This window comes from Astyanax mexicanus, chromosome 5 (assembly GCF_023375975.1).
Source record: "Astyanax mexicanus isolate ESR-SI-001 chromosome 5, AstMex3_surface, whole genome shotgun sequence".
Lineage (NCBI taxonomy): Eukaryota > Metazoa > Chordata > Actinopteri > Characiformes > Acestrorhamphidae > Astyanax > Astyanax mexicanus.
In genome coordinates, this window is record NC_064412.1 from 57,063,595 (window position 1) to 57,086,890 (window position 23,296).

At 37.3% G+C, this 23,296-nt stretch overlaps 1 protein-coding gene across 1 annotated transcript in view; it reads right to left on the bottom strand.

The window, feature by feature from the left end:
- iqca1 (IQ motif containing with AAA domain 1) overlaps positions 1-16,292 on the bottom strand; it is a 67,108-nt gene extending 50,816 nt beyond the window's left edge. The window contains exons 1-6 of the mRNA XM_022675332.2: positions 16,039-16,292; positions 11,965-12,292; positions 10,661-10,780; positions 8,909-9,094; positions 2,959-3,030; positions 1,717-1,919 (exon numbers count right to left, since the gene is read on the bottom strand). Coding sequence (XP_022531053.2) covers positions 1,717-1,919; positions 2,959-3,030; positions 8,909-9,094; positions 10,661-10,780; positions 11,965-12,292; positions 16,039-16,049 — 920 coding nt within the window. The 5' untranslated portion in view covers positions 16,050-16,292. The remainder of the gene's footprint in view (positions 1-1,716; positions 1,920-2,958; positions 3,031-8,908; positions 9,095-10,660; positions 10,781-11,964; positions 12,293-16,038) is intronic.
- Between the last annotated feature and the right edge of the window lie 7,004 nt (positions 16,293-23,296).

Consider the following 23,296-nt stretch of genomic DNA (forward strand, 5'->3'; position numbering starts at 1 on the left):
TGGCAGCACAACTTCAACATGCAACCGTGCACAAACCCAACTTTTACAGTAACAATCAATAAACAGAATAGTAAATAAAAAAAATAACATTGCTGTTCCCGTAAATGAGCTGCTGGAGCTCCTTCACAGCGTCAACCAGCAGCTCAGTTTCCTCTGCTGAGAAGAGTTTGTTTGGACATGTCCAGGTAGCTGCACCGTTACAATAGCAATCCACCAAAGACAGAGCTCACCTGACTCTTAAATAAAGGGAATGATGAGCAAGAGACACTCTGATTGTTTGTTTTTTTTGCACGCTACGCCCAAAATAAATTAACCACATCCATCATTTATTAAGAGAATTAGTACATGCCTTTTGTGCTTTGTTTCGAATCACGCAGGGTGTACTTTTCCCGACGTTATGATAGCAAAGACACACTGACACACACCCTAAATCAAGCTGTACGTTGTACGTTTGACGTTTTTTACGGCTCACCTATAGATCTCTAAAACAGAGCCATAAATCTTAGATGATTCATCATCTGTCTAGTCTTCTATTTCTTTGATCTATGACTGTTTCACCTTTTCTACCTCAATCAGTGCACAGAATCTACACCAGCACACTCCACCCTGCAGGTCTCGACCCCTCGGCACATACATGGTTTATCCGCACGCTTGGTGCCCGGTGAGGTCATTATGGAAAGGGGCTCCTGAAGGGCCCACTGATGCTGAACTTCCTTGTGGGGTCCGGCTAAGGAGACTTATGACCCTGGTCTTCACACTAATGGGCAGGAGCATCCAGTGGCCGGTCGTAAATCAGCGTGGAATGCGCTAATCAGCCTGGCCTCGCTCTGAACCGAGCACACGCTGACCTAGCACGCGTGTTAGCCTAGCGTAAACAAGAGCGGCTAATTGAGACTGCGGTTGCTGCCGCTAGCGTTCCAGCCTCCGAGCAAAAAGCCAGAGAGAAAACACGGGGAGGAATGCCTCTCGCAATTAGAGCGAGATAATGCGAGGGCTTGGGCAGAGAGACGGAGCGCAAAGCTCCTGTGAATGATGAGCAGTGGAGCATGCAAGCAAATTAGCGGATTAGCCCAACAACACAGGGGCTGAGAGGAAGTGTGAGAGACTGCGGCTCGCTGCCGACGAACAGATAAAAAAAAAAAACTGAAAAGACCCTAACGCTGGAAAAGTTCTTAGAAAAAGGGAGTATGTAGCACAATGCTAATTAGCATTAGCCCTCTTAGACCATCCAAAGGGAATGATAAGCAAGTGACATGCTGATGTGTGTTTAGAGCTGTGCAAAGTGTACTTTTCCCAACGTTGTGATAGCAAAGACCGACACACCGTAAATCAAGCTGCATGCTGCCTGGTGCACAGTTAATGGAAACATTGCAACATTGGAAAAGTTCTCAGAAAAAGAGAGTATTTACAATGATGAGCAAGTGACACGCTGATTGGTTTATTTTATGTTACGCCCAAAATTAACCACACCCATTATTTAAGATAATTAGTACATGCCTTTTGTGCATGTTTTGAGCTGCTCAAGGTGTACTTTTCCTGCTGTTATGATAGCAAAGACACACTGAAAAATGTGATGAACTCATAAACTCATAAAACTTATTACGATTAGTAATTTTAAAATATAAAAAAAATAATAACACTTGTTCCTGTCATAGTGATGAAAAAAAATGTGGAAAAGGGAGTCTGCTAAACAGGATCATTACCAACACTGCTTACCGACATTCCAGGAACCACTGGCGTATCTGATCCTGCAGCGTCTCTTTAATATCCGCTTCATCCACCGAGCGAACCGACTGTTTAATGCTGAGCAGAGCCTGCTGATATTCAGCCTCGTGCTGATCCTGGACCTGCCGCCGGATCTTCTCCACCTGCTGAGCTCTCTGCTGAGCCGGGCTGAGCTCCAGAACCTCGGGTTCTACCTGAGAACAACAGCAAAACACACAGAGCAGAGTAAGTGTATGGTTTAACGTCTGACTACCATTTAAAATCAGTCTACTTTGCTATCGTAATGACGGGAAAAGTACATCTTGTGCAGCTTGAAATGTGCATAAGGCATGAACTACTACTAATAATGATAATATACTATATATATATACTATATACCTTTCATACATAAAAGTGCAGCTCAAAGTGTTTTACATAGGGGGAAAGAGAATAAGAAATTAAGCACAAAAATAAGCATGACAACTAAAAATCTAAAACAACAAAAAGTCAAAAACGAACATTAAAAATAAAAAATAATACTCAAAAGTAAATGCATGAAAATGATCACATAATAATAATAATAATAATAATAATAATAATAATAATAATAATAATAATAATAATAATAATAATAATAATAATACAATCAAAACAAGACAGATACAAATAAGATTTAAATAAAAGCTAGACGAATAAGAATAATATAATGATAAGGTAACAATAAAATCAGAACCGAATGATAAAAACAGTTATAATAAAAAATAAAGCTGTTTTTATCAGTTAATGATCTTAAGACACAATTTGGAACATATTCAATCAACATTTCAGAGGTGCATGAAGGTGCTGAAGCATTACTTAATTTATAGACTAGTAATAACACCTTAAACTTAATTCTAAATGAAACCAGCCAATGGAGGGAAGCTGAAGTTGGTTTAAATTAGTTTAATTGTGTTAATTTTGGGTGTAACATGAAATGAACCAATCAGAGTGTCTCTTGCTCATCGTTCTCTTTAAGAGTAGAACCAGGTGAGCTCTGACTTTGGTGGATTGCTATTTTAATGGTGCAACTACCTGGACGTGTCCAACAGCAAAGTTATTTTCTTTACTATTCTGTTGGGTTTGTGCACTGTGTTGCCAAGAGAGCAATATATGTCTGGCTGTTGATGTCAGTCTGGGTATTAATAATATTACTTGAGCAGTGACGTAGAGTCAGAAAAGGAAAAGGAAACATAACTCATGATCTCTGACACCCACCATTCCAAGAAATATCATTTCCTCTAGACGCTCCTTTTTGGTCCTCTTCCTCTCTCGGTAACCCCGCCACACCTATAGACGACAATTACAGCAGTTATTCACCCTGATCCTACAGAGAGTCTAAAAAGGAAAGGTTAGAGATAAAAGCTAAGCATAATAGAGTTTATCACTTTTGATTTAAGGTCATATAACTCATATATAGCTTTAATAATTTATATTTCCTGCATTAAAAGTGATTTATACTGGAAAACACTGTATTTACTGCATATATAGTTGGCAAAGATTTTGGTGCACAGAAGTCTAAAGATGACCAAATCCAAATCCATAAAACTGTCCCAAAAAAACGACATATTCCCATATGTGTGTTCTGTAAATTCTACAAAATAAGAGACCATTTAAAAATGATGAGTTTCTTTGATTTTACCAAATTAAAAAACCTCTGGAATATAATCAAGAGGAAGATGGATGATCACAAACCATCAAACCACCAAACTGAACTGCTTGAATTTTTACACCAGGAGTAAAGCAGCATAAAGTTATCCAAAAGCAGTGTGTAAGACTGGTGGAGGAGAACATGATGCCAAGATGCATGAAATTAAAACTGTGATTAAAAACCAACCAGGGTTATTCCACCAAATATTGATTTCTGAACTCTTAAAACTTTATGAATATGAACTTGTTTTCTTTGTATTATTTGAGGTCTGAAAGCTCTGCATCTTTTTTGTTATTTCAGTCATTTCTCATTTTCTGTAAATAAATGCTCTAAATTAGAATATTTTTATTTGTAATTTGGGAGAAATGTTGTCTGTAGTTTATAGAATAAAACAACAATGTTCATTTTACTCAAACATAAACCTATAAAAAGCAAAATCAGAGAAACTGATTCAGAAGTGGTTTTATTTTTTTCTAGAGCTGTACATTGTTGTTGCTCAATTCTATTCTGTGGTAATCACAATTTCTTTTGCCTGATGAAATTAAAGTTCTTGATTTTTAGTTTACTACATAATTTAAACAACTTAAACTGTCCCTTACACTGTGTCAGAATTTCTTGATGAATGGACCAATAGAAAATCTCCAAAATGACATGAAATAAAGTCTTTTTACATTGACTTCCATTAAAAGCCGTTTTGGAGATGTTTGTTTTTTTATTGAACAGCGATGATATACAGTCTATAGACCGCACTTTTATGGCGCTAGGCTAGGCTAGGCTAATCACACTTTAAAATTCTGAACGCATGCATTTCATGGCCTCCCTCTCTTTGGTTATCCGAGATCTTAAAAAGTGAAGTTCTGTGCTCGGAGAAAACTGTTAGAATGAGACTCAGAGTCGTTCAGAGTTGACCTCAACGCGAAGGAACGCAATCTCAGTGTTGAGTTATTCTTCTCACCCTCACAGAGAAGGGGTCGCATTTATCTGGAGGATTTTCCTGCCTCTACATGAGAGCAACAATGATGCCAGCACCATTACGGCCGGCTGGATAAGAGAGATTACGTCTCCAGGATTTCAGAGCCAAGAATAAAGACTGAGAGTTAGAGAACGAGTCGAGCAAACACTGAGGAGATTAGGCTGCTCCAAACGTCTCAACACAAAAACACTGCCTACCTTTTGACCCAGTAAATCAGCTAACATACAGTCTTATAGGGAAAAACACTTTATAATAACTTTCATTAATAAACCATTAACTAATGTTTAATAACTATTATTATTTTTCATGTTTTAAGAATTGAAAACATTTGTAAACACTAATGAACGCATTTTTTAGCAACATGAACTGCAATTGATAAACATTTGCCTGGTTTAAAATTTGTATTTAATAAATTTAAAAGCAATTTATTAATGTTCGAATTCTGATGAGCTAATGATTTGCTAATATTTACTGATCATTAGTTAAAAATATATAAATTAAAGCTGTTATAAAGTGTTACCCACAGTTTCATTTAATTAATTTTAGCCATTTCTTATTTTTTGCAAATAAATGCTCTAAATGACAATAATTTATTCGTAATTTGTGAGAAATGTTGTCTGTAGTTTATAGAATAAAACAACAATGTTCATTTTACTCAAACATAAACCTATAAATAGCAAAATCAGTTATTATAAAGTTGTTATAAAGTTGTAATAAAGTCTTACCCACATTTTGTAGCTCTGCATCATTTTGTGGGTTTTTTAATCGAAAAGAGATGAACACTCAGTATCAGATTTTCCTGGTAACTGTTTTTCTGATGATCAAGGTAGTTAAAAACAAAGCTAAACAAAAACATACCCTATGCTGGTCTGTGTTTTCCAGCTCTTGACTAGCATTTGTGCACGATCGAGGAATTCCTGAGAACAGAACACAACTTCCTGAGAAGCCAGATGAGATTTGTTGTCAAAATAAAACACTTTGGCTACATTTTTGTAAAGATAAAGTTACACTTATGTAGCGCCTAGATATACAGCCTTGGAAAAATAAAAACAAGATTTTACTAAATTGAAAACCTCTGGAATATAATCAAGAGGAAGATGGATGATCACAAACCATCAAACCACCAAACTGAACTGCTTGAATTTTTACACCAGGAGTAAAGCAGCATAAAGTTATCCAAAAGCAGTGTGTAAGACTGGTGGAGGAGAACATGATGCCAAGATGCATGAAAACAGTTGTCAGGAGAGAAATCTGTGTAGATTAACATCCAGCGCTTTTTTGACTTTGTCTTTTTTTATTACAGTTTTGTTTATTTAGCTTAGCTTTACTTAACTTCATTTAACCTGGTCAGGTTGATCATGCTAGTAGACCAGCAAAACCAGCAAACTCAAAGTTGTTTTCCCACAGTGGGAAGAACAAGAAACTTTCCCATGACCTTCAAATCGGCTTAAGAATTCATAAATTACCGTAATGGGCCTAAAATATGGAATATGCAGTGAGCCTCCCACACCCACTCCTCCTGTGAGTGGAGGTGGATGACATGCTTTATTGAGACAGTAGTGCTTTGTCTTATACTTTAGCAACACTAGCAATATAATTTGCTTTCTGGGTTATTTAACCCTTATATGGTCTTTGTTTTTACACAGGAAGTCACTGCATTTTGGTGATTTTAATCCAAAATAATAATAATCAATAACTTTTTTGCTAAAATACTCAAATAATTGCCAAAAATATAAACACCACATATGTTTAATATGTTACTTTGTTAAATCACATCTATGAATAGAATTATAAACAAAATAATCAGTAAAGTTTTTCCAAAACCATAGTGTATTATTAATTGGAGTTTCATTAGACATTTAACCTACTCAGGTAAGTTTACACATAACACCTGTCTAAACAACACATAAGCCCCTTTGAACACGGCTATTTAGCGTGAGTCAGTGTTTGCTATCATAATGATGGGAAAAGTACATCTTGCATGGCTCGAAAATGCAAAAGACACATACTAATTATCTTAATTAATCATGGGTGTGGTTAATTAATTTTGGGCGTAACGTAAAATAAACCAAGAGTGTCTCTTGCTCATCATTCTCTTTAAGAGTAGATCAGGTGAGCTCTGACTTTGGTGGATTGCTATTTTAACGGTGCAGCTACCTGGACGTGTCCAACAAACTCTTCTCAGCAGAGGAAACTGTATTGTTTACGGGAAAAGCAATGTTATTATTGTGCACTGCATTGCCAAGATAGCGATGAACATCTGACTGTTGGCGTCTGTCTAGGTTGTATTCAGTCAGTGGAGCTCCTGTGTTTTCTGTTACCAAGATAAACAAGCAAAACTCCAGAAAAAGGGTTAAGAGCTATTTGGGGCAACAAAATACATGTATTTTTTAGGAATACAGTGTCATGAAATAAAATGAAAATCAAGCTATGTTGTTGTTTTGTGATGTGTTGGGTTTAGAGTCTGTTCTGTACAGGTTGTACACTTTCACGCCCCCTTTCTCCTCTTTCTATCACAGCCTTTCTCACGCAATAGCACGAGCGGTTAGATCCCTTCAATCATATCTGCTATCTCTTTAAAGCTGCATCAGTATCTGGGTTCAGAGAACAGGAGTGCATGTGCTTTCATGACGACGGCGACGAGCCGCCGTGGCTCAGATTACGTGATTAGAAGAGTGAAAAAAGAAGTAAAATAAAATCCAGGAACACTTTCTCTCTCTCGCGTCTCTCATCGCCGAGGCGCTAATCCGCTCCATGCTAACAAAGGAGCCATAAGCACATTATCCGCACAGATGAACCGGGCATGTATCTTTTATGTAGGGGTGGGATCGCATGACACGCCTGACCCCCCGCGAGTCGACCGGGCTTTACGGAGCCGGTGGAGGGCGATGACAGTGCAGACGGACATCACGAGAGTTCACGCTCGGGTTGAGCCGTATCGTACTTTCCCCCGAGTCTGGAACTGGGCTTGATGTTGGTCCAGATAGGTTTGATTCACACTTTCATGAATATTTCATATATGATGTTTCTGAGCGCCTAAAGGGACCATAAGAAAATCCACATCATTTCCGTAGCAATCGGCCAGTTGGCTCTTATATCTAAACACTGTAAAAAAAATATTCATTCCACTTCCTGAGAAGCCAGATGAGATTTGATGTTAAAATAAAACACTTTGGCTACATTTTTGTAAAAATAAAGTTACACTTATGTAGCACATAAAAACAATTAAGACAGCACTTAAAAATTTTACGTTTCTTGAATTTTTGCACCAGGAGTAAAGAAGCATAAAGTTATCCAAAAGCAGTGTGTAAGACTGGTGGAGGAGAACATGATGCCAAGATGCATGAAAAAAACTGTGATTAAAATCTTGGGTTATTCCACCAAATATGGATTTCTGAACTCCTAAAACTTTATAAATATGAACGTTAATAACTTTATTCATCTAACTATAATAACATTAAATAACTATACTGACTTTCTACATCATTTTATTAGATATAAGTTAAAAAAGTACTGAATGGTCACTGTTGTTGTTTTTTTATTTAGGTGTTGTAAGTGCTTATTAATGTTTTTAAAGTATTTACATTGTAATGTATAAGCATTAGTAAACTCATTTATAAACTATTTATAAATGTTTTATAAAGGAGCCTTATTTTAAAGTGGTACCGAAATTTGTATCTCCACTTGGATGCTTATATTACTTTCTGTGGCCAATCGACTGGAATGTGACTGGAAGCACCGCTACGGCAACTGCGGTAAAAGAAAACGACGATAAACTCTATTACAATTACATGGATATATATATTTCATAGCAGTGCTTTGGTGTGGCAACGGCCAGGTTCTACATATTTATAACCCAAACTACGTCTACATTCTTCCACAAACAAGCAGCCCTCGTATCGCAGATCATATTCCAGGAATAAAACGTCCCCCTGATGATAATGATTTACATGATGAAACCCTCAGCGGTTTGAGGAGAATTTCTAGAATATCTTATTGCAGTGTGGGCTGATTCAAAATAAGATTTTAGGAGCTCGCTCTATGAGTGAAGTGTGGAATGATTTGAGTGTTTATTGGCACAGAATCACTTTATATGCTAACATTTTTCATTCTTTTAAAGAGCTGTATTAATGTGATTTTTTGATATTATTGAGGATTAGCTGGACATTTTACTTGGATTACAATTAATAAACGATTGTTAGCTCAGTGACTTTTCCTTAAAGTTTGCTTCCATGCAATAGACAGGACGAATAAAGTCACATGACTACACATTTGGTAGTCTGTTTTTTTTGTTTATGGGGATAATGCATGAATAAAAATAAGAGAAAGTTCTGTATTTCCATAATGTTAAACTTTTCTATGGATAGATAATTGTTTTTCTGGTGTATGTGTGTTGATTAGAGCTGGTTAAACTGATGTTTATTGAGCGCAGCTTTCTCCCCCAGCTCCGCTGTGCACGCGGGTACCATAATACACGGTTTAGACAGCAAATTAATTGATTTTGTAATTTTGTTTTAAATGTCATTTAAAGTTAAGATCAGTACCCTCTGTATAAGAGTTGCCGCCAGATTGAGATCTGCTTCAGTGGGACCGTCCTCCCCTTGACGAATTCTCCTCTCCTCTCTCCAGATCTCCTTCATGAAGTGAGCTCTGAGACGACCCTGCCGAGCTCGCTCGCTCACCTGCAGCAACTGCACAGCCCTCTCCACCGACATCACCTGCAACGACACCTGCAGAGCCCAAAACATCACTAAATAAATTAATAACTTCATAACTTCATAAAAGACTGAGATTCAGATTATACCCACGTTCTCCCCTGCACATGGCCCTATGTGCTCCACCCTCTCGTTACCTGTTCCTAGGTGAGCTTCACAAGTACTTAATATATCTGCTTCATCAGAAATAACATCATAACTGAGGATGTTCTGGTGTTGGTTTCTAGAAAATGGTAAGAGCAGATGTATGGTCTATGGTCAATGTTTTTAATCGAGTGTCTTCAATCATAGACTCAGCTCCTCTCCTGATTTCACCAAGCCATTTAAATAACTAGTATTTAAGATCTGGCTATTCAACCAGATTATTATAGGGTATGTTTGTGTCTTGACTATTTTGACTTTGACTATTAAAGACCATCAAAATCTTTGATTTTTAAGATGGATTTTTCAGCAGAGAAGTTGCATGATGCTTCATAACACTCTGGTGTATTTGTGTTATTTTTGAAACACTGTGAAAGTTAAATTTTATTCTTCTTTCAAATATTGTAATGTTACTACACTACACCAATTCCCCGGACAAAAAAATAAGCCTACACTAAATGTAGACTACATTTTTCTTTTTTAATAGAAAAGCTCTATTCTTAATTCTGTGCAGTCAAAGATTTAGGCTTAATCCCTGTCTGGATAATTACTCGATTACCATAAAATTACTAGACAGCTCCACAGCTATTTCATGAGGACATGCTGAGATACTTATTCTCATTAAAACTCAGGCATTAAGCCCTGAGAGGGGAAACTGGTGATTTTACTGTGTAACTGCGTAACCTGTGACCAGCAGGGGATTAACTGCTTTGCCCTGGGGAACAGCAGAGAGTACCAAGTCAAGGTTAGGATTTGAACCCCTGACCTTCCAGTGGTTGGTTTACCTCTCCTACCATTACAATAATACATCATTACAGCTCAAAACAGCTGAAAAAAAGCTCAAAACAGCTGAAAAAAGACTAATTTCTTAGTCATTTCTAAACAATTAAAAAAGGGCCCACATAAAATTAACAAAAAAATGTGGTCTGTAAATATTCTTAATATTATGAATTTTAAAACATTCCTTAAGTTATTCAGTCCATATATAATATAATTAATGATAAAGCAACACTTATTTATGACTGTGTATTTGTATAAATGCATAGTGCATATTTTAAAGGTTTTCAACTCTCCGTTGACTCAATAAGTGCAATAACTTGGACTTGAGTTCCAAAGCTCAATTAAAATACCAAAAGGATGCTGAATATGTGAATATTTAAATGTTTTTTCAAATCTGATGATATACTAATTTATTACAGCTTGCACTGCTTACTACTGCATCTACTGTAACTGTAGATTAACTCTCATTTATAAGCAGAAATAAAATTTATCTAAGCATAAACTGTTATGTTCATTCTATCTGTTGCATGCCACACATACATGCAAAAATATATGATTCTGTCAAATTATGACCCGTAAATGTATTCAATATGACAAAATAAAACACTAATATAATACAATAATGCGGCCTGAAGGTCTGTGATGCTCAATAATACTCACAGGCTCCTGATTCAGAGATCCCTTTTTCTCCAGAATATGAGCCAGCATTCTCTCCCTCTCTTTCAGTGCTTTCATTCTCTCTCTGATAAAGTACCGAGGGATGGGCACGTCCAGATCCTCCTACAGAAACACAGAAGATTGGATATGAATCAAAGCTCTGAGTGAAACTGATCTGGCTGGTAGAAATCTGTAGAGAATTACTGCTGAAGGTCATTAATTCAGAAAGTTTAGTGCATTAAGAGGCTCGAGTTTGCTGAGCAGGAGGTCGCTATGGTATAAAAAAATATGATACCATTTAAAAATTATGAATTTCTTTTGATTTCACCAAATTGAAAACCCTGGAATAAAAATAAAGGAGTAAAGGCATAAAGTTATCCAAAAGCAGTGTGTAAGACTGGTGGAGGTGAACATGCACGCCAAGATGCATGAAGAAAAAAACTGTGATTAAAAACCAACCAGGGTTATTCCACCAAATATTGATTATTTCTGAACTCTTAAAACTTTATGAATATGAACTCGTTTTCTTTGCATTATTTTTATTTTTGTTTGGAATTTGGGAGAAATGTTGTCCGTAGTTTATAGAATAAAACAACAATGTTCATTTTACTGTTTATCAATCTTGCTATTAATCCTTATACTGTGGTCTGGACTGAAATGTAATCTGATGCAATTGATTCAATTGTTTTATCTGAAGGTTATGCAAAAACTCTGTATTTTAAGTCATAATATGGACCTATAGAAATAATAAATATTAAAATATTAAAACACGAATAATATATTTTACGAATTCCATTTGTAAGAATATTTAAAAAGCTCTATTTATATTTTAATGCAAAAAATTGTTTACTTTGCTCATCTAAGAGATTTTAATATCATTTTCTGCAATAAACTTTTTTACAGTATTTGTGTGTAATTGGGCTTATTTTAAGTTACATACATTTGTGCTGAGGCAACGACTGTATGAAATGTGTGTATAGATAGAAATATAGAAACTATCAATAGAAAATGTGGTTTATTGTGATTTAGTTTTATATGTTTTTATATATATAGATACATAAAGAAAGTATACAGACTAAATTATGGATTAGATTAGACCTCATTCATCTCAGAGTTTGATATTTTTATTTTATTTCATTGATTTGATGGTGAAACTCTTTTTAGGAGGGTGTGAGATTAACTGGGGCACGTTGCCAGTTTGTATGCAAATGAGCTCTGAGACACTTCTGTAGTGTATAGTGAGTGTGATAATGTCTCACGTCCTGCACACACGTCTGGTTTCTGTCCAATAAACATGGCACACTCACAGGAGTCATCTTCAGGTCCTGCAGCAGGTCATCCAAGTAGTGAAACTCAGAGAACTCCAGCTCCACCATCTCGTTCTTCAGCTCCACCAGCCGACCCATCACCCCCTCCAGCACCTGTCTCACCACCTGCCTCTTCTGCGGGTGGACGATCTGGTCGTACACTTCCTCCAGGCGTCGGAAGATGTGGAGGTACCGCAGGTAGAAGGTGGCCAGAGTGTGGAAAGCCTGGAATCGGTCCTTCTGAGGACGGAGTGAAGTTGGAGGAATCTCATCTTCTAGCAGATCTGCTAGAGCTCCCTGAGCCTCCGCCCATATCCTGCTGTAGGAGCTGCAGAGAGGAGGACAATGAACAATGATGAGCACAAGACATCACTATCTTACACCCCACCAACAGATCTTCTGAATATATCTACACTGATGGGCGTGGTGTTCTGGAAATGAGGTGTGTTCAGGTACATTTCTGTAGTTTTGCTTGTTTATCTTGGTAACAGAAAACACAGGAGCTCCACTGACTGAATACAACCTAGACAGATGCCAACAGTCAGACGTCCATTGCTATCTTGGCAATGCAGTGCACAATAATGACATTAAACTGTTCCGGTAAATGAGCTGCTGGAGCTCCTTCACAGCGTCAACCAGCAGCTCAGTTTCCTCTGCTGAGAAGAGTTTGTTGAACACGTCCAGGTAGCTGCACCGTTAAAATAGCAATCCGCCAAAGTCAGAGCTCACCTGACTGTTAAAGGGAATGATGAGCAAGTGACACTCAGTATGTAATTGTTTATTTCACGTTACGCCCAAAGTTAACCACACCCATGAATATTTAAGAGAATTAGTGCATGACTTTTGTGCTGTGTTTCAAGCAGTGCAAGGTGTACTTTCCTTGTTGTTTTGATAGCAAAAACACACTGACAGGCTCTTCACGTTTATTAAAACTAGGTTTCCTAGGTTTGACTTTCCATAACCTCGAAATGCTACAGTAAAATAATCTGATACTTATAGAATTAACAGTATAGAAAGTGGTCTTAAACAATTGGATGATGACATTTGACAAAAGTTTGATTTGCTAGTTTTATAGGACTCCAAAAGCTGCTTTATACAAAACCAAATTGACGTTTTTCCTGGGTTTGACTTCCATTACTCCAAAACGCTACAGTAAAATTACTTAATACTTATGTAATTTGCAGCATAGAAAGTGTTCTTCAATAATTTCATGATGCCATTTGATAAGAGTTTGATTTTCTGGTTTTGTTCGACTCCAAAATCTGCTTTGTGCAAAACCAACTTCAATGCAGTGCTACTTCAGTAAGACCCAATAAAAGCTGCAATCTGTCGGTTTTATGTTTTACTGTTTACAGCTTTACAGCATGGCACGCTAACAGCTCCCGCTCGGAAGAAGGCAGATGTGTACGGCAGTGGGCATGTTGGAAAATGTGGGTAATGAAAGAAAAAGCCTGACAAACTTAATTTCTTTTATTTTCTAAAAAAAGACCAATACACATGAGTCCCACAGAAGCCCCTTTGCTCTCTTTTTAACCCTCCTGTGTGTGGGAGCTCTTTTGTGTATCTCTGAAAGAGTTCAGAGCGAGGGTGAAACTACCTTCCTTTCGTATTCGGATGGTGGGCCATACAGTATTGTCCCCATGTGGGCAAAACCACTGTCAAGAGCCCAGGCTGTAGGGGTGACCAAATCAAAGGAGCAAAGCTCACGAGTGGGAGTGAGTGGGTCGGTTGTGAAGGGGGAGGTGCGTGGTGGGCGGAGGCTTTGGAGAAGAGCTTCTAAAGAAACATTTACAATAAAAGAGGGAGGAAACCTTTCAGAAATACGCTAACGATGACACCCAGCACATTGCAAAGTGGTGGGAGAGGCTGCCGGAGCGACGAGCTGGAGATACGCTGACAACAGGACTCAGAGTGAAAGGGATAGGGCCAGACTTGGCCATTTAGGTGCCCTAAGCATAAAATTCTTTGTAGTTCCCCCCCCCCCCCCCCCCCCTACACACACATGCCTTTTTCCTATGTTTGACCTCTCATTACTCCAAAATACTGCAGTATTAAAACTTGATACTTGTGCAATTAATAGTATAGCAATTGTTCTTCAAGAGTTTATTGATGGTATTTGATAAAAGTTTGATTTGCTAGTTTTATAGGATTGTAAAATCTGCTTTATGTAAAATTGAATTGACATTTTTCCAAGGTTTGACTTATCATTTCTTTAAAATGCTACAGTAAAATTAAGTGATACTTATGTAATCAGTAGTATAGAAAGGGTTCTTCAATGATTTAATGATGTCATTTGATAAAAGTTTTATTTGCTGATTTTATAGGACTCCAAAATGTGCTTCTTGCTAAAATGAATGGACAATTTTTCTAGGTTTGACCTCTCATTACTCCAAAATGCTAGAGTGAAATAACCTGATGCTTATATAATCAACAGTATAGAAAGTGTTCTTTAATCATTTAAACGTGTCATTTTATAAACATTTGATTTGCTGATTTTATAGGACTCCGAAATCTGATTTATGGAACAACCAAATGATTTTGTTTCCTAGGTTTGACTTCACATTAATCCAAAATGCTACAGTAAAATAATTTGAAATGTATGCAATTAATACTATTGAAAGTAATCTTCAATAATCTAATGATATCATTTGATAAGAGTTTGATTTGCTAGTTTTATAGGACTCAAAAATCTGCTTTATGCAAAACCAATTAGGCATATTATTTCCTAGGTTTGACTATTGTATATTTTAGTATGTTGTTATTATGATTACTATTGTTATGATGATTTTTTACGAGCTTACAGGAATACAACTGGAATTTTCTAACAGAGGTGTCAATCATATGCCCTCGCATCAGCACCTCTGACATGCTTATTGTGAGAGCTGCACCAGATCAGCTGAAGGTGTTTGGATAGCTCCAACCTTCCAACCTTCATGCCACCCACTCTGCTCCTGTGTGGGAAGACAAAAGCACTGTCTCTCTTTGACCATATGTTGTCATAGGAACTGCAATACAATGTGGCCTTCCTCAAACACCCCACCACCACCACCACCACCACCATCACCTCCCCACCAAATCCCACCACCCTCCCAAACCTTCACGAGGCAACCGTTACACCAACTTTTGCTTGCAGAGTGAAAGTGTGATGTTTCTACTATGGCCTTCTGCAAACAATATGAGTAAATGATGCTGGACACCTGATAATCCTTCAAATCAAAAATCAAAAATGCTCTGTTTTGATTGCATTTAGACTTGTGCATGAGCATCAGTGAAAGATAGATGATTAGCATACATTTTGGATAAAAAAACATCACTTCAACTGATTCCAAAAGCTATTAATTGAATGTAGTATGGAGTGCCACTACTCCAGAACCCACCACCCATCTGCTTCAGTAATAAAACTTGATACTTGCCTAAATAACATTGCCTAAATAACATATATATATATATATATATATATATATATATATATATATATATATATATATATATATATATATATATAAAAATTGTTCTTAAACATGTCATTTGATTACAGTTTGATTTGCTTGTTTTATAGTACCCCAAAATCTGCTTTATTTGGACATATTCTTAAACTTTCTTCCACAGGTATCATCCCAAAAGATCTTGCATGGAGTGGCATCACTCCAGGGCCCACAGCTCAATTATGCTGGTCGGCTTCAACTTTTCCATCTTTTCCATTTTTTCCATCTTTTACTAAATAAACCTGCCCTGCACATTTTAGTTTAACTTTAAATAGCATGCTTATTAGTTAAATTAGCACACCAGAGCCTGTTGCCCATCAGTTTTAGAGGTTTCCAGGGTTGAGAACCATTGCCTTAACTACTCATGTTTGGCATTGGGCATGCTGACCTTATAAACTCACGTGCAAACCCTCTAGAAAGTCCCACTCTAATTATACAAGATTATGCAAGCTGCATCATGCCTGAGGTGTCTACAAACTTTTGGACATATAGTGTGTCCTGGACATTCAGTTGTACTGTTGGTCGGACATAAACAGTATTGGTTTCACGTACTAAGGTTCTAGCAGGACTGAGAAAGTTCTAGACTCACCTGTGGGACATCCTGCTGGGTTCTCCACCAGTCACAGCGCGCGCCTCAGTGCAGAGCCAGAGCGCGCGCAATCTCACCGCGCTCTAATAAAATAAACCGCGCTGTTTTTAATTTTTTTGCAGAAAATAAAACGCCTTCTGCTCGCGCTCCGCTCTAAACTATCTAATCTATAATCCCGGGAGCTCGTGCATGCTCGCGCCTAAACTACCGCGGTGTCTCGCGGCTGAGCTCGCGCGGAGGCTCGGCGGTGGGTTTATTACGCAGCTGCCATGGGGACAGATCACAGTCTCCCCAAACAGCCCGCGCGCGCTCTGCCTGCGCAACACCACGTAGCCGTTGCCTGGATACAGATTATAAAAATAAAACAATCATTATAATAATAATAACAATACATATAAATAATACAAAATATTTAGTGTTTATTCATAAGAATAAAATACTCTGAACTGTAGATTAATACTAAAGTCATCCAAACTATGAAGAAAAATATATGAAATTGTTGGGTTTTCTCTAAAACAATCAGTTTTGAACATCTCTTCTGCATTTTCTCAGTCAGTTTTATGAGGTAGAGTCACCTGGAATTCAGACTTTCAGTTAACAGCTGTGCTGAACTCATCAAGAGTTAATTACTTGAATTTTGTGTCTCTTAATAAAGTGTTTGTGAGCATCAGTTGTAAAGTTCAATAATAAATTTAAATTAACAAGTAACAAAATAATAAAAAATATTAAATCAACGTTTAATATAGATTAATAAAATATGTAAAAAAGAATATACCATTTAAAAAATGACACAAAAAAGTCAAGAATTTGTAAAATATAAAATGAACAAAATATAATAATAATAATAATAATAATAATAATAATAATAATAATAATAATAATAATAATAATAATAATAATAATAATAATAATAATAAAGTAAAAGTAAAACGAATAATAATGCTTTTTTTTCAAACCCAGGTATCGAACCCACAATCCACCACTTTTCTATTGCAACAACCCAAGGACTGTTTTTGGAAAAATTTAAAAGGTTTATGGCAGATTTATAGATAGATTGATAGATTTGTGTGGCTGGGTGGGGGGTGGGTGGTACATGGTGGCACTATAAGTAGAGCAGTGGGTTGTGGGTTTGATTCTTGCTCCAAATCTCTGCATTAGCTGTGTTTTCTCTCTTGTGTGTATGTGGGTTTCCTCCGGGTACTCCAGTTTCCTTAAACCACCAAAAACACACAGGATAACTGCACTGGCTGCAGTAAATAGCTCCTCGCTGAGAGTGTGTGAGTGAATGGGTGTGTGTAATGCCCTACGATGGCATGGCGCCCTGTCCAGGGGGTATTCCTGACTTATGCCCAAAGATTCCAGGAAAAACTTACTGAATTTCCCATCATGACTCGGTGGAGAGATCACTTTAAGCAATACAAACTACCACAACTGTAGACTGAGAAACCTAGAGTAAGAAATGTTGAGGTTGCAGTTGAATATGTTACATCAACACTTTCTGCCTAAAGAAGCAAAACCAGCAACTGTGCAGATTCTTGGCCCAGTTTAATCACGGGCTGTGTTTTCATTACAGCTTCATATACTGTATATGTTTGAGTAAAAGGAATACTGTTGTTTTATTCTATAAACTACAGATATAGACAACATTTCTCCCAAATTCCAAATTAAAATATTGTTAAGAAAACAAGTTCATATTCATAAAGTTTTAAAAGTTCAGAAATCAATATTTGGTGCAATAACCCTGGTTTTTAATCACAGTGGCATCTTGGCATCATGTTCTCCTCCACCAGTCTTACACACTGCTTTTGGATAACTTTATGCTGCTTTACTCCTGGTGCCAAAATTCAAGCAGTTCAGTTTGGTGGTTTGATGGTTTGTGATCATCCATCTTCCTCTTGATTATATTCCAGAGCTTTTCAATTTGGTAAAATCAAATAAACTCATCATTTTAAGTGCTCTCTTACTTTTTACAAAGCTGTTTATTAGTCATAACATTCAATATATCAGTCAAATTGCTCCAAAAGGTCATGGAATCTCATCCATGAGGTCGGAAAAGAACCCAGAACAACATCAACATCATAATCAATGTTAAAAGAGATTAAATATAAGAACCCCATTTCTAAAATTGAGCATTTCTGCTGTATGCCATCACAGATCATATCTGACCAGTCAAGGCTGTCCAAATCCTCTGCAGGTGTCCTCTGGAATCTGGTCCTCAGACCCTTTGATTTCTGTAAGTAACAAGGTTGGTTTCCAAGGACTTCCATGGATCACTGAGCCATAGGTTCCCATGACCCTCACCAGATTTGTTGGGTATTGTCCTCTGCACTCCAGAAAATCCACTCAAGACCTGTCTGATAATCTGAGGCTGCAGTTGTATAGTCATCACAGTTTGACCCTTGACAAAATGTCTCTAAAATGCTTATGCTCGACTAATTTAAACTGCTTTTAACACAGAAAGAGAAGTAGTATGGAGAAGCTTTTCTGTTCACTTGCTGAGTGTGTAAAAATAACTTTTTCCTTTTATTGGTACTAAAATTATTGCTGATTTTATATTTAGACCCTCAAAGCACCAAAAGGTCAACAAATTTCTAGCCAGACGCCACTGTTCATGATCATTACCACCCACTGCGCTGTCCACTGTGGATGGTAATGTCTTCTAGGACAACACTGTGGATTGAGGAATGTTTACCTACACAACTTTAGAAATGGAATGTCCCAGACCCCACTCAGACTTACTTTTGAAATAACTCATTATTTCAAAATGTTCTGCATTGTAGATTGATAATAAATCCAAAAAATGGATGTACAATGAATATATGGAAATTTTGGCAGACAAAAAAGACCATCCAAAATGTTATTATGATGAAACTGGCACTCATCAGGACCAGCCCAAAAAAGAAAGAGTAAACAGTTAACAGCCCCCAGATAAGACATATGTAAAAAAAAGAGATGTGTAAATCAGATTCTAGAGCAGGTAGACTGACTAGAATTTGTTTTAAGTTGAAAAGAATGAAAACATTTTTACAATATATGTGTAAGTCCACTGAGATTTTTTCACTTTCACTTTTATTTGAGTCAGATTTTACCTGTACTTTCCCTCTTTTTCTTCTCTTTTCTCTTAGAAAATATTCCACCTGTTGACTAATGGAATATGATATTGACGTAAACACGACCGCAGGGACTGAATATACAGTATCTGCGCAGTAATATTTCACATGTTCAGTGTCTCAGAAACAGCAGGTATGGTGAGCAGGTGTTGGGTCTGAGAGCAGGTCTGGTGTGACAGGTGTGCGGTCGAGGTGGCGGCTGGGTCCATGTCTCTGAAACTCATTTAGCTGTTGGACGCTTGGTTAGCCCCAGCCGGCCATGTTCACTCTGCAGGAACAATGGTTTATTATATGAGCGCTACACGATCCGTCACGCATTGATGTTCTCCACCAAAGAACCCGCGGTCTACCAAAGAATCATACAGACACTGACAGACAGGCAATGAGCGCCGTACAGCCCTCAACATGATATTAACTCAGACCAGTGATCTCCAAAAACCCCTACTGGGGACTCAAACTAACCTTCCAGCAGCTTATATTCACCACACTTTATCAATCAAGATCAATCGAGAAACTTATTGAAGTATAAATCGTAATAATCATCATTTTTGGTAGATGAGGGTTAAAGCTACGTTACAGAGGGAAGTAATTCTACCAGAACGACTCCAGAGACAAGAGTGCAGAAATATTCCCAATAAAAGATTATTTATAAGTTAAAAACTTTATTCAGTCCTGGTCTGGTCACATCTGGAAGTTCAAACATTGAACATGGAAAAAGATAAGAAAAGATGCTATCCTATCCCCATTTAGTGTAAAATCAAATGTACTGTGTATCATTGCTGTCCAATGAAAGACATCTCCGTTTTTGTTGATTTTTAGTTTAATACATACTTTGAATTTAGAAATTTGAAAAACTGTCCTTTACATTATTCCAAAATCTTTTAATGAATGGACCGATGGAAAAACTTCAATATGACCTAAAATAAACTCTTTTTACATTACTCTTTTAACATTTTTTTATTGGACAGTGACGATATACACTCTTTGACAATATTTTATACAATGCAGTTGAAACTTAAGTCACTGGCCCATGTTTCTGTCTGAACTGGCTGTAGAAACTTTTGACTGGGAATCCCATAATCATGTATTCAATCAGTTGAGTGTAATGTTGTCATGTGACCACTAGATGGTTTGGCCATTGTCTCTATATGAGGCCCAAGGGTCAACAATTTAAAAATTAAATATATTGTTGTGCAAAAAAAGGGGGAAATGTAATGTCCAGATATGAGGATGCAGGGTCTCAAGAGGTTAAAAACATGCTTACTATTAACTTTGTGTCTGTTCATCAGTTTGTCTATTCAGGGTACCACAGCAATCAGTTGTAAACCACTGAGCAATCACTAAGCAACCACTCAGGAACACCATAGCAACCACCTGGAAAACATACCAACAACCTGGGACACTTGGGCAATGACTTCCTTGCAACCACCTAGCAACTCCACCATAACCAACCAGAATCCACTTACCAATACCAGAACAGTCACCAACAACAACAACATAGCGTCCAATTAGCATTAGAATGGCAGCCAATTGGAAAGCCATAGCAACCACTTAACAACATCATAGGAACCACTTTGCAGCACCATGGAAACCACCTGTATCATAGTATCATATCATAACTATTCTTTATTTCCTGCAGGAAATGCACTTCCTTGTTTAACTGACATTATGCTTACACAATTACGCTATTACCTACAATTCTGTTTTATAATCTAATAGACATCCCACATAGTCTTAATCTCGCTCTGAGAGACAGAAGGCGATGTGGATTTTACCCATTTAGAGATAGAGACCCAATCCTATCTTAAAGATGAACATGATCTGACCTAGATCTGACCTGATTATCAAATCTGCTCTCTCATGTTTGAGATAAATGGCTGTTCAGGTGCAGTTTAACCTGATTTGTTATAGCTATTAACTAATGCCATCTCCATACAGAGCATTTTTCCTGTTTTTACTTTCTAGATATGTCTAAACAATCTTAGTAAACAACATGGTTGGTTTGTTGAGATGCATTTCGTTGCACATTTTGTTGATTTTCCTTGTGAAAGAACAAACCAAAGTAAGAGAGAAAATGCAAAATACAGGTCAGGAAATGAATTAAGATGCACCAAAGTCACACCATTCGGGATTCAGGGATTCCCAGTTTTATTATTTGTGTCTGTGGTTACACTGGGTGCTTTAAATCATGGTTACATTTACTGCAGGATTTTTTTTAAGGATGACTGGTTTGGATGAAGAAACCAGTCCACCTGGAGATCTACCTTCCTCAAGTGTTTAGTTTGAACCCCAAATAGATTGTAGTTGGAACTTAACTCTGCACAGATCTCCGGGAGGAACTATTGAAGACCACTGTAGAGTACCACCGGTTCATCCATGTGTGGAAACAGATTGTGTGAAGTGGACGTGATGGTGACAGATACTGCTCAGCCTTCATTGACATCAGGAATGTAGACCCAACTCGGGCCTCATGAAAAACTTCATTATAGAAAAAGAGTCCCTTTCCACACCAGCAATCCCTCATTTCCACCATTTCCCACTTTTCCATACTGGACCCCTAACAGAAACCAAATGTGAATTTAACAAGTGTTCACTGCTCCAGCTACTTCCTCAGCCAAACGTTTCCAGCCCTGAGCTCTCCAATAATGGAGCGCAATTACGGATCATTGTTATTTGCACCTATTTAATACCTCCTGCTCTGATTATTGTATTTAATAATCTGTGGGAACGATTATGATGGAAATTCCCTCCAGCAGGCCTGGTCTCTGCTCTCATTTGGACGTTTCCCTCGTCCGGCGGCGGTTTGGTCTCAAACACACAGGAAATGGGTTTGTATTGTTTGGTCAGGTGTCGCTAAAGCCCTGTGCTTGTTTATGCACTCAAGGCACACTGACCCACCTCCTTCCTCATCATACATTCAGGCCGAGAAGAATGCTGGCAGAAGCTGAATGGACGTACGGATCCATCCTGACTGATTGATGAAAACAGTGGATATTTTGCGTCAAGTCCGGTTCAAGTCCCACGTTTGGGCTTGAGTCAGAATCATGCTGTTTTTATGTTTTCAAGCAGAAAAATATCTTTTTACAAAGGTTTCACTGGAAAATGTGAGGAAACTGGGCCAGATTAGGAACTTTCCACATACTTAACAGAGACTGGAGCTCATTTTGACAATTTATTCTCTTGTCTTGCATCATTAAACGTGTTTTTATGGTTTGCTGGTTTCTTATCCGGAACGGCTTTTGGGAGAAGAGATGCTACATCAAAAATAAATCAAATAAAAGAAAAGTCATTTTTTCACTTATATAATTTCTGTGTAAAATCAAACAATAAAAAAAAATCTTCTGTAAAGTTGCTGTTTTGTAAATACTTGTTTTTTTATTGGACAGTAATGATATATACTCTTTGACAATATGTTATACAGTGCAGTTCGAATTGGAAAACTATGAGAAATGAACTAGAAAACAAAATCTGTTAAATATGTAATGCACAAATGTATATATATAAATATGCAATGAAAAGTGATAAAGAAGACATAGGCTACCATGATTAAGAGTGTAAAATGGTCCCACTTAATGAATGCTAAAATCTCTTACACCGTGATGATGTACACCATATCTCTGGGAGTACAAACACACTAGACAGTTCTGTGAGAGCTGTGCAGAACTTGATTTTTATATAGATAGATAGATTTGGGCATTTTACATTCCAATTTTTTTGGGCATTTTCAAAAATTTGTGGATAGAAAACTCTTATTTTACTTTTTTACTTTTGAGAGAAATAAGAAATGTCAAGCTTAACCATTCTCAGCTAATTGGACAAAAGCAAGAACAAGCCATACACTTATTACCCATAAAAAAATAAATATATATTTTTTGTGCCATTTTTTGCATTGCTAAACCTACTCAAGATTTAGTTGATTCATATGTTGTGTTTGTGTTTTTTTTAAACTCCCATTCATTCATACTCATCACACAATAAACAGCGGGTCTGATCCGGCATTCACTACCGTAAATAGAGCCGCGGCTGAGGAGCAGCTGAGGGCTTTAGGAACAGGTGAATCCTCCTGTGTCTATATTAAGCCTCCTTTCTGGAAGCCTTTGAGCCGGTGCCAAACAGGATATCTGAGAAAAAAATACAAAAAGAAATGA